The following is a 12,036-nucleotide window of genomic DNA, read 5'->3' as shown; positions in this document are numbered from 1 at the left end:
TCATAATGACTGCAAGACTACCAGTTTTGTAGTCTAAACTTGGCATGAGGAAATGTTTGAAATTTGCATGTTAGTATAATATATAAGCAGTGGAACACATTTCAATGCTTTAAACTTAGAGACCCATCTCTATCATTCAGCCATGCTTTCACTCTTCAAGAGTGAGGTTGGTGTGTTATAACTGTAAAGAGATCGTACCATGCCAACTGCATCCTGGTCGAATGGATTCCACTCAACATTGTCTGGATAATGGGCTAGAACTTTGGATTTAAAGGTTCTCCGCAACGGACTCTGCTCAAAATTCTCACCTGAAAGTCCAACAGAGAGAAAGGGAGAGAGGGAGAGAGGGCAAAGGCACAAATAAGACAAGCACCCTATGTAGATTTCCAGGTGTAAAAATAAAAACAGTTTGATCAGAAGCAGGTGCCAGGCACAACTCCAGGAAGAAACAGCGAGTCAGCATATTTGTCTTGGGAGGAAGATTGTATTGCATCATTTAAAGCTGTCATCTGCATCCATTTAGACTAGAGACTAACCAAGTAAATATGATGACGCAGATGGCATCTTAATATCCAAAACAGATTATCAGAGAAAGTAAATCAACCAAACTTTATAGCTCTGAATGCTTCCTGACAGCTTTAATGGCAATACAAAACAGCACAGAAAATAATCAATCATAAAAAAGACAAACTGAGTTGATTTGAACCCAGAGTAAAGCAGAAGTGATGCACACACCAAGGCAGCACTGAAAAATCATTCAGAGTGTAGGGGGAGAGTAAACATTGACCAAGCAATGCCAGCACAGGCAGCACTGGATTCGTGTGTGAGAGAGAAACAGAAGCAGTGATTGTCAAACATCAGCTCGTTCAGCTATTGCTGGAGGAAGTGAGAGATGGAGGGAAGGAGGGAGGGAGGGAGGGGACGAGGGAAACCAGGAGGAGAGAAATCAGAGTGCGCAAAACAGAGAGGGCAAGTCCCCGCAACCTGTGCAGAAAATAACTGTGGAAACTCAAAATTTGAAGGAACAAAAGAGGGAGAAAAAAACAAATTGTGCCAGGTTAAAGGCTGAAGGGCTAAAGCTGAGTTCAGGTTAAGAGGGGTAGGAGTGTGTGTGGTGGGAGGGTTACCTTCGTCTGCCTTTGCCAATTTTCCTCTGGCCCCATCTCTGAATTTAGTAGCCTCTATATACTGGCATAAAGCTACACAACAAATAAAACAAAAATATAATTAAAAGCCTGGTTCTGGATGGGTAGAGCATCACTTCTCAGCTTGTGCAGACACATCCTGGCTGCTTTGTCCTCAGAACAAGCTGCACGCAGATGTGGCTTCTCTGTCAGGTGGGTATGCAAATTCAAGCCAACAGCTGGCGTTATGATAACAGAATAACTTGTTATGTGTCTCTTTTCCTCTTCCTCTTCTTCTGGACATCACGTACATTCATATCACTGTATATAAAGATGGACGACATGTCAGTGTCCCAAAAGTGAAGCCAAAGTGTCTTGATCGCCCCCAGTTGGCTGAGACCGGGCAATGAGCGTATCCAGGATATTTTGGCTTAATTTCTGGATAGTGGGAGGAAGTGTCATCCATCTTTATATGCATTCTGTGATCCATATTGTTCTGATATGGATTATATTATCAAAATAAACTCACTGAAAAGGTAGTAGGTGTCAAAAAATGTCCTTTGTAATGTCCTGCTCGCAGCTTTGTGAGGCTTTGAGCTCATTACTAATGTAAGTGTGCTAATATACCCAAATAGACAATGCTAACATGCTGCCGTTTAACATCTTCAATATAATATAAACCACAGTTTTGCTGACTCATACTTTTATTATATTATATAACATGAATATCACACTGCTGTTACTTCTCTCTGGAACACGAAATGTATATTAATCCGCAGATTTAAACAGTCACAGATGAATACACTCTTTACTTCTTTTAAAACATTTGCTAAACATCACAGTGCCCAAAGAACATTATTGAGTTTTTGTAATTAAAAACTAATATTTGCAGCATTGATTATCAACATTTCTTCAGTAGACATGATTGCTATAGACAATCTCATACTGAAAAATAAGATATTCTTATATATTTGGTTTGGCAGATTGATCTAATGTGCGTATCCATTAGTAGAGTGTGACGGTTTAAACTCTACAGTGAATGGTCTCTACTGCGGACTGACTATCCCTGGAGCTGGATTATCTAACATTTGACATGAAAGAAACTCTTTATATGGAGCCATGCTAGGCTTTTTGCTGTCCTCTTAATGCAGGACATTTGACAAGCACTGATAAACAGTCCTGCTGGCAGAAACATACAACCATGCAGCATGTCAAAGCCAAATGTGTGCTGACACACATCGACTCTTCTCTATTTCCACCATGTCAGCTTCAAAGTAAAGCTGCTCTCAGGCTAATGCAGCCTTGTGAGATGTGAAACCAGGACTTTTGCAGGCCGTGTGGTCAGGGATGAGAAAATCTTATGAAACGTCTCAGCCGTGACACACACACAAGGAGATAAGATGAGTCTCTCATCTCTTCTCCTCAAAGATTACAATCATTCTCTCTGTTACTTTTGTTTGAGCAAGACATTTATGACAAATCAGGGATTTTTTTTACTGTGAATTCTAATTGTAACTTTTGAATGAAAAGCATTGGCGGGGCAATGCAAACTTTATGCACGCTCTGTTAAACCCCAAGAGTTCTGTATATTGTAGTAATGGCATCATCAATAGCTCAGTTGTACGGTATGGTAAATGGACTGTGTTTATATAGTGACGACTGATGATGATTAATTCACGTATCGAAATAATCTGTAGATCATTTCTCTAATGTTATCGGTTGAAAAAGTCAATGCATTAATACACTATGACATAACTTTCTGATTTCATAGTGCATGATTTCACAATGACATCATTCCTATAATGTGATCATAAATTACTTTTGTGATCGATCAATGGTTTAGGTTGTGTACAGAGATATCTTGAAAATGCACACGGGGGTAATAATGGTTCTGTCTTCAGTCAGGTAAGAGGCCAACAGTCTGACCACAAAATCTATTAGCGATTCAGTATACCCTTCAAATTCACGGTTTATTTTCCCTGACAAGACAGTGAGAAAGATGTCGAGTAAGTGCAGTCGACACATCCAGACAGGAGGTGCTGAGTGCAGCAACAAACAATTTCACATTAGGTAAAGTGAAAAAGATCCTGGCGAGGGAGCAAATGTCTTGAGGATTAGGTGGTTTAATCTGTCGTCTACTTTCATATGCAAACTGCCCACAGTTTCAGAAGCTAGGCCAGGAAGGTAACTCACATTGATGTTGTTATGATGAGAAGAAAAGAAGAAACTTTTAACTCTGGCGTTTTATTTTGCTGACATTGTTCCTTCTCCTTGTTCTTCACAGCAGGCTCAAGTGAAAATGTTTGATCCAACACAGATGATTGCTTCGGCCAACGTCTTCACCTGCTAATTAGAAGCTAATTGATGCAAGTGGGGAGTCGACTCAGCATCAACAAACTTTACAGTGTGAACATGTTATTGATTTTTCATATTCTTAATCAAATAGCGTTGTGATACCATTAGAGCGTGGACCGGTAGCTGTGGGAGTAGAGCGTCACTGAGTTTTGGCATCATGCCGTTTTTCCAAAGCCAGGGACCACTGGCAGCTCAGCAGCCCCCCCGTGCTAACACCCTCACACCTCCTGTAGCACGGCGCACTCTGCTCAGACAGAAACGGATGCACCACCCTAAAAGGAGAGCCATATTCACAGTCCACTCGACAGCCTGCAGCAGAAAGTGGCGAAGACGCTTCAAAATAGCTCCGCAGCAAAAACATCAACACTTGTTCACCCAGAGGACCCAGTGCTGACAGGACATGATGGCTCACTTACAGCAGCTCACAGTGCAGTTGACACAATGCGGGGTTTTCTCAATGGAAGGACAACATTTCTCAAAAAGTTTCCCAGATTTTAGATTTCTCAGTTGTCATAGTGTTGAAAAGGGTTATAGGCTACAACTTCATTTTAGATCTTAATTTATGAGTCAATCAACAGAAAAATAATCGGACTATTTTGATAATCAATTAATCTTATGATTAATTTTTCAAGGAAAAACAACAAACATTTTCTGGCTTCTCAGATGTGAAAAATAACAGTCTTATATGATCACAAACTGAATATTGGGATTTGAACTGCGGTTAAGACAAAATAAACCATTTGATTTGAGATTAACAAAATAAATACAACATTTTGGACATTTTACAGGAACAATCATTTCATCAAGAAAATAATTGCCACATTAATCCATCATGAAAACAGTTGTTAGTTTCAGCTCTATTTTAGATGAATGAAACTGACACACCAACATCACTGTCATTCATCATTTAAATCTGTGGTTAACAGCATTCACAGGCGAGAAGCAGATTTCTGCATCGTGTTTCTTTGGTAACTTTCGGTAGCTTTTCAGCAGTCTAGTGAAGAGGGAATTGCATGAAATCACACTGAACCAGTTGGAAACCAAAATACTGTTATAGAGAGGCTGAGCATGCTTCTTCTTCTTGCTCTTCTCACAGCTACTATAACATCTGTACAAATACTTTGTTCTCAGTTCAGTGCTTATGAAACAGTCCCTCTCGCCCCCCAACCTGTTAATGTTACATCATATAAACATCAACATAATACAGTTGGTGTTTGACCTGAACCATCAGAACTTTTTATTTTTAAGTCTTTCACTACTTTACCCACTGCTATTGGATTCTGCATGGGTACAAGAGCCTGAACCTGAGACAAGAATCAAAGCCAATGAGAATCGCAAATATCAGCCACACGTAACACGACAGCCTGGAAGTTCAGCTCATCGAACATCTGTTAGCAGCCACAGGGTTGGTCTTCAGAGAAACTTAACCCTCGGTCATTTAGACAAGAATGTGCAGGTTTAATTAGTGTGACGTGATGGGAAAGAATGTGTCTCATCACCTTTCAAGAGAAAATCTGAACGTACCATCATAAAAGTCTTATTCAAACAAGGACCAGCACCGAGGAGCAAGAGAAAGAGACATTTCTCCAAAGTGAATGAAAATGATAATCATCTCCAGCACAAAGTGGAACATCCCACGTGTATATATTATGTGAACAAGTTTTAATTATTTCAATATAATATCTAAGAAATTGGTTTTGTCAATATTTTATCATGGCAGACAAAACCTGTCCAAGTTCTACAAACACCACGAGCCTCTACTGTTCCCATAGAGATGAATGCAGTCAGGGGTTAGACAATTCAAAGCATAAACAGAACACAGCGTCCTAGTTGCTGAATCCATTCAAAATGTTTTAGAATCCAAGAAAAATGAACCAAGAAAAGCTGCACTCTGTAATGTCAGTTTGCTAAACACTGTCAATTCTTAGGTCATGCTTCTTAATCACCTCTCAAATCTTTATATCAACAAGCTTTTGACATTTTTAATCAAAGAATCACACTGTAGAGATGATTCAACCAGGAGAATGTCATGTCCATTAATTCACGTCCACAGACAATCTCCAATTATGAGCCACATAACATCGTCTGTTGGGAGCATAGATGGGGCTTTTAATTCTGAAAGCAGAAATAGCCTGGGATGAATTGATTCATTTAAAAAACAGAAACAGCCCGATGAGCCTAAAGGGCAGTATTTTCTATCATTTCCCAGATACATTTTCAAGCAAGATGTTGTAAAATCACTGACAGGGGAGACTTTACAGGCCCATAAATACGCAACTCTGGAATGGAAATATGAAAAAGGATATTACGCATTTAAAGCTAGCTTGCACGTTGAGTCATTGATCCTCATTTGTTTGCAGAGGATTGAGGGGGGGAGCGAGGCTGCCTGGAAATTTCAAAAGGATATTTAGCATTTGAATCAGTGGAGCCTGTGTATGAGTGTACTCATGTCCCTCAGCTCCCTGTGTTTCCAGTGTGGCCTGTGAGGCTGCAGGGTCATACATATGCTAATCAGGTCCTCACAGCGCTTCAAGGAAGTGTCTGTCGTGTCTTTGTGTGTCACTGTACACAATCACCGCTCCATCATGTTCAACAAGCTTCTGTTCAATCACAAGAGAGTTTAATGTGGATCATTTTCTTCATTGTTCTTGAGGCAAGTTTGAGGCCGGGCAGCTTTTATTATTTTCAAACTGGTTCAATCCCTGAGTGTATGGAAACTGATTTCAATGGTTAAGTGATTTCAATGATCCCTCAGTAAGTTACTTTATAGTGAATACTGCCTTTTCATTAATCTAAGCAGACCAAAACTGTTCTTCCATTATAACTGACACAAGCATTTGTTCAGTAACAGGTGTTTTGAATGGGGCTGCTTAATCTGCTAATTCTTAGTCAGTTCATTAATTGTTTTGGCCGTTAAAAGTCAGGAAATTATTAATTATATGATGAATTAATATGTTGGGGTTTATCAAACACTGGGTTCTTTTGCTGTTCATAAAAAATCCTGCCACAATTTCCTTAAAGCCAAAGGACTTGTCTTCAAATGTCTAGTTTGTCCATCGTCCTGTATGAAAAAGAAAAGCAGCCTAATCACTCTGTTAACTAATCAATAAATCACTCAGAGTTTCAGCTCTAAAAAAGCTGCTCATTATAATTCCAGAGACCAAGGTGTCGTCTTCATGAGTCTAAATTTCAGGATATTCAGTTTACTATGTGACAAAGGAAACAGAACATCCCCATATCTGAGGCTACAGAGAAGATTTAGCATTTAGTACGGACATCTGCAAAATTCACACCAACTGCTTTTTTAACTTATCACATATTTACTGTTTTGTATTATCGAGACTTACATTGATTTTTACCTTTCTTTTCTAAAGAATGTGGGTGCATTTTAGTTTCAAACATCTACAGTATTTTGATTTCAAGCTGAAAAGGTGAAGACAAAGAAAGCAATGCCTTGTACTTCAACATAAAGTATTGAAGGTATATTATCTAGATTACCTTAAAGGAACTGTTTGGCTGATGTGATTATCTATAACCTGTAAATATGGAACTTCCACAGCATTTCCTCTATTCAACTCAGAACTGAAACAGCAGATAAGGGCAAACCCCTAAAACCTCTACAGTAAACAGCTGCGTCTTGCAGTAAGTAGAACAACATCAGCCAGGTTTGACCACAGAGTCCCTGTTAGAGCATCTTTGCAATGATTGGGTTAGTTCCATTTTTATCTAGACAGAGACGGAAGGAAATCTTATCACTGACCTTAGCATAGATTAAAAATAACAGAGAAAATCTGCAATTTAAAGCAATTTAAACATTGAAGTTGTTATTTGAGAACAGTACAATATAGCTACTGTAATAATGTAAGTTAGTTTAAAGGGGAGAGGGGATGCCAAAAAATGGGGAATTACCCAATCTGATTTGAAGTGTATTGATTTATGTCTTTCAAGAAGTTGTCTTTTCTATATTGCTGCTATTGTTCATAACTATGCTCTGACGAGAGATAATTAACCACTATGTTCTTTTTCTGTTCCCACTGATGCACGGCTGACATTTTCAAATGAATTCACTTGAGCGTTTTTCAAAAAGGACAACATGATCACTGCAGATGGAAAGCGACAACAGAGAGGAAAACAAGATCTGCAAATCCAGATTCCACCACGTCAGTGTAGTCAGTCCCTATTAGTCTGGTCAAGCAGATGCACATGTCCAAACAGAGCACAGTATCTTCTTGAAATTCTATTTATTTCAAGAAAATATGTACTCATGTCGTAAACAGGAACGTGAATTAAAAAGGAAGTTCAAAAAAGGAAGTGCATGGGTTGAGTCTTTGAAAATGAGAAGCCGTTTTGACGTGTTCTTACTTGAAGGAGGAAAAAAAACTTTCATTCAACAGCAATACCACAGACCTCTCACTACCTGCTGAGTCACAGTTTCATCCTATTAATCACTGTGCACTACATTTTTTTGTATTCACAAGAATTTAAATAAGTAAAAAAAACAAAGAATCAAAAAAATTGGATTGTTGTCAGGGGCCATTAGAGTGAAGTAGCAGTAAGAGCTTTGTCACCCTAGTCACTAAGAACAGGCTTAAAGCTACTTCACATTAGTACATTTACACATGACCATTAGCAGCAGTCTGACCTTTAGTAACAGTACTTTCCTCTATTACAGTAGCACAATAATGTACTTTCTTATATCAGTGTTGTAATTTCAGTTGAAGCATCATCATGTCTTTGTAGAACTGACTGCTTGCATAAAACTCAGGGTTTCCCCAGGATATTCTCTTACTGGAGGTGATGCTGTGTAAAACCCTGACATGATCTAAAGGAAATGATACCAGATATCCACAAGATCTAGACACCAGGTAATATACTGCCATACATTTCATCTGTTTCACATGATATATTTTATGGAAAATAAATTGAATGAAAAACTATTTATGGATGCCAAGTGATTATCAGGTTTTCTCCCCCTTTTCTATTCCAAAAATATTAAAAAGAGGTTACTACCAATAGTTTACACAAAATGGTAAAATTGCAGATAGACAAAGTGGCATATACTCTGAGGACATGCCACTTTGTCTATCTGCAATTATACCATTTTGTGTAAACTATTGGTAATTATATATATAAATATATATATAACCTCATGCATACACATCCTCTCAAGGCAATTCAGTTCAAACACATGCAGACAAATCATGAAAGAGCCACAGAAGGACCCTCACCCACTGTGCTGTGTTTACAGTGATGTTTAAGCTGTGTGTATTAAAGAGATGGTGAGGGGAGGGTGTGCCCTCTGTGGAGGTGACTTGAAGACGATGCTGTCAGGGGTCGATGGTGGTGATGGTGGTGATGGTGGTGATGGTGGTTGTATGGTACATTAACAGCCTGGGGCACCTGACAGCTTGATCCTGACACAACCCGGTGACAGCCACGGTGACAACACCTCTCAGGTGTAATTACACTGCGTCGACGTCGGTGTTTAAACTAACAAACCCCAGAAAGTGTCGATCGCGTGAAACTGAGCAGAGCTAACGTCAGATTAATTTCATATTTTAAAGTGGGGGAAAAAACAGGATGGAGATTATCGATATTTGGAAGTTAGAAATAAAAGAGACAATAATCCTGTCTGCTCTGAGCGGCACAAACAAACAGGCTGAGGAGACGAGCGAGGCCTGGTGTTGTGATTCCATCTGTATAACCTGCACCCTGTGTTTCACGCGTTCACAACAAACAGGCACATTCAGATGCTGTACAAACACAAATAACCATGTCAGCATGACGATATGAGACGGTTCCTTCTTTATTCGCTCCCAGCACCAGCCCGACGATCACCCCCCACCCCCGAAAAGCTAACGCTCTTACCGGACAGTTCGTCGGGTTCCAGTCCGCTCTCGGTGTCGAGTCCGCAGATCACAAAATAATCTGCGAACCGGCAGGAACCGGAGCTGAAGCCGGTGGTCATTCTGAGACTGGCCCGGTGGTTCCCTTCTCCCCTCGACAGGGAGCATACTAGAGGGGCTGGGAGCGGATGTTTCTCGCTGCCATCATGGATGCTACAGCTGCGATACTGCGAAAAAAAAATCACAACCGAGGCTAAACCTAGCCAGGCGGCTACAAGCTAGCGCTAACACATATCATCCGGCCGGGCTCCTTCACAATAAAAAAGCTGCTGCTGAGATAAACACAAGCGGGTAAAAAAAAAGTTGGTAAAACTCCGGAGATGCAGTATAATGATGTTTTTGTGCAACAACATAGAAAATTCTCAGTAGAATTGTAGTTTGAATCTTTTGATTCTTTTGATTCTTTGAATTCTTTGTGTAGGAGGTTGTAAATCTGTCCAGGGACAAATAAAAAGCCTCATGTGGCTGACTATGGTGGAATAGAAGCAATGTTTATTGATGTGCACTATTGCTAATATTTTAATTATTACAGTGCCAATGATAATGTTATAGTAATTAATATGAAATTAATTTCAATTTTGCACCAAACCACAGAAAGCAATATGTCAGGAACCCTGCTTTTATCCCAACACTGTGTATGTAGAATAAAACAAGGACTTTGTTTGAACTTATATGTATATTCTATATAAATAACCTTTTTATTTTTGATTTAACAATGTGGTGTCTTGATTTTGACTTTAAAAACTTTTCAGTACAAATAAAGGTACTAGAAGATGAACCCTGCTGACAATCTTTTATGACTAAAATCAAGGTGACTTCAGTCAACTCCATTAAACAATGCATGAAACAGAAAAAACAACTGAATCAAATCAGTGTTTAGTGTGACCACCATTTGCCTATCCTGCAACTTTATCTTGCCACACCCTCTGTTGTGACTGTCTGTTTGTTTGAGGTCACTCACACTGGGACCAGTTAGAGGCCTTTCTGACCACATCATGTGATGGATAACAATCGAAACAAGTAAAGCCCCCTTAACCTTTGCTCACCACTATATGTCTAAATGTGAATTCATCCCCAAACTACCATTTAATCTGAAATGTTTTAAGAATTAAAGAAAGAGAGTCTACAAATTCAGCCATATATATAAACAACTCTTCCTGTTATTAATCTACAAACAATATTTCAGAATACTCCATTTGGAGTTTCCATGTACTTTTTATAACTTGGAGAAGTTATCTTATTCTGAAAGAATTCTCCCTAGTTTCTAGTTACACTAACTATTTTTAGTTTTACACATTGATAGAAATCACAAGAGCTTTGCAGTCTAATAGTAATGTGGTCCATCAGCAGCAGCACAGCTGTAATCATCTGGCAACAATCCATAATGTAACATGAGGCTTTGTTTGTGCATGATACTGATTATTTATACTCAGCAGCCAAAGTGCAGCTCCACTCACTAAGTCAGCTGTTCACTTTACCAGGCTGCTTTGCTTCGAGACAGTGATTTAGTCTTTTTAGTTACTTATTTCTAGGGAGGCATCAATATTCCAGCCTCTGTTTACATCATCTTCTACACAGATAAAAGTCAACATTCTATCAAGAGTCCTGTAAAGAAGTGTAGAAAGTGTAGATCGAACATTGAAAAGCACATTAATATCATTATGAATGTTAAGTACAGAAAAAAGAGGGGTAAAATAAGATCATTCATCTTTATATATTTCATATAAAGACTCTTTGTCCACATCAATCATCTGAATGTTGATGTTCAAATGAATCTTTTTACCAACATGTTTTTAACATGGGCTTGTTATTTTCTATTTGATGATGCTCGTATGTTTCTGCCTATTCTTTTCTTAGTGTGTATTTAGTTTTTTCTGTCCCTGCTTGTATTTTTATATATTATATGATATTATATATAAAGATGTTAAGATCTTAAAGGTCCAGTGTGTAAAATTTAAGGTTTTTTTTGCAGAAATTGAATACAAAATAATCCTATTTATGTTTTCACTGGTGTGTTTCATCTAAATTGTATGAATTGTTGTTTTGTTTTTTTTTTACCATAGAATGGGCCCTTTATATCTAAAAACTTTATGCTTACACAGAGGGGGATCCTCTTTGTGGAGGCCGCCATGTTGTTTACTGTCGTCCAAACTGGACAAACTAAAACCTTTTGAGTTTTCATGACTACTGAAGTTTGCCACAGGTTCTCTCTCATGTTGGGAAGGAGACAACATTATATGTTGTTGAACATCAAGTCCTTAAGAATCATTGGAATCACACAGACGTTGTAGAGAGAGAAACTGAGTGAATGAACAAGAATTGTGATAAAATCATATGAGCAAATTAAACAGATGAAGTTGGACCTTTAGTGAGCACTGCTGCCCCCTGCTGCTCATAGTAACAGCAACGCTTCTTCATATAGTAATAAGAAAGGTTTACAATTAATCTGATAAGACAATGAACTTATATAAAACAGTATCATCAGATATTTAACAAGCGCCTTAGTAAATATTTAAGATGTTTAATAAGCATGAAGTTATTCTAATGTCAGACAGACATTTTTTTATTTTTATACATGAATCCCCAAGTTTGATAAACTGTTCATCCTATGGAATTTAATTTTACAGTTTACACTGCTGCAGCATGATTAG

General features: G+C 38.5%; 1 protein-coding gene and 1 long non-coding RNA gene across 6 annotated transcripts in view; both read right to left on the bottom strand.

The window, feature by feature from the left end:
- The window catches only part of dennd5a (DENN/MADD domain containing 5A), a 30,578-nt gene extending 20,927 nt beyond the window's left edge, over positions 1-9,651 (bottom strand). For 2 of the 5 annotated variants that reach the window (XM_020098821.2, XM_069524314.1), the window contains exons 1-3: positions 9,348-9,600; positions 1,128-1,199; positions 199-308 (exon numbers count right to left, since the gene is read on the bottom strand). In XM_020098821.2, coding sequence (XP_019954380.1) covers positions 199-308; positions 1,128-1,199; positions 9,348-9,447 — 282 coding nt within the window. In that variant the 5' untranslated portion in view covers positions 9,448-9,600. Of the gene's footprint in view, positions 1-198; positions 309-1,127; positions 1,200-9,347 lie in introns of all 5 variants that reach the window. The other 3 variants (XM_020098823.2, XM_020098822.2, XM_020098824.2) reach the window with 3 other exon arrangements.
- On the bottom strand, positions 3,272-3,717 carry LOC138407518 (uncharacterized). Its single transcript, XR_011240953.1, has 2 exons — positions 3,582-3,717; positions 3,272-3,467 (listed from the first exon to the last, which is right to left on the bottom strand). It is a non-coding gene; the product is annotated as an uncharacterized lncRNA (long non-coding RNA).
- Positions 9,652-12,036: the final 2,385 nt, after the last annotated feature.

This window comes from Paralichthys olivaceus, chromosome 1, assembly GCF_024713975.1.
Source record: "Paralichthys olivaceus isolate ysfri-2021 chromosome 1, ASM2471397v2, whole genome shotgun sequence".
Lineage (NCBI taxonomy): Eukaryota > Metazoa > Chordata > Actinopteri > Pleuronectiformes > Paralichthyidae > Paralichthys > Paralichthys olivaceus.
This window is presented reverse-complemented; position numbering and strand designations above follow the sequence as displayed.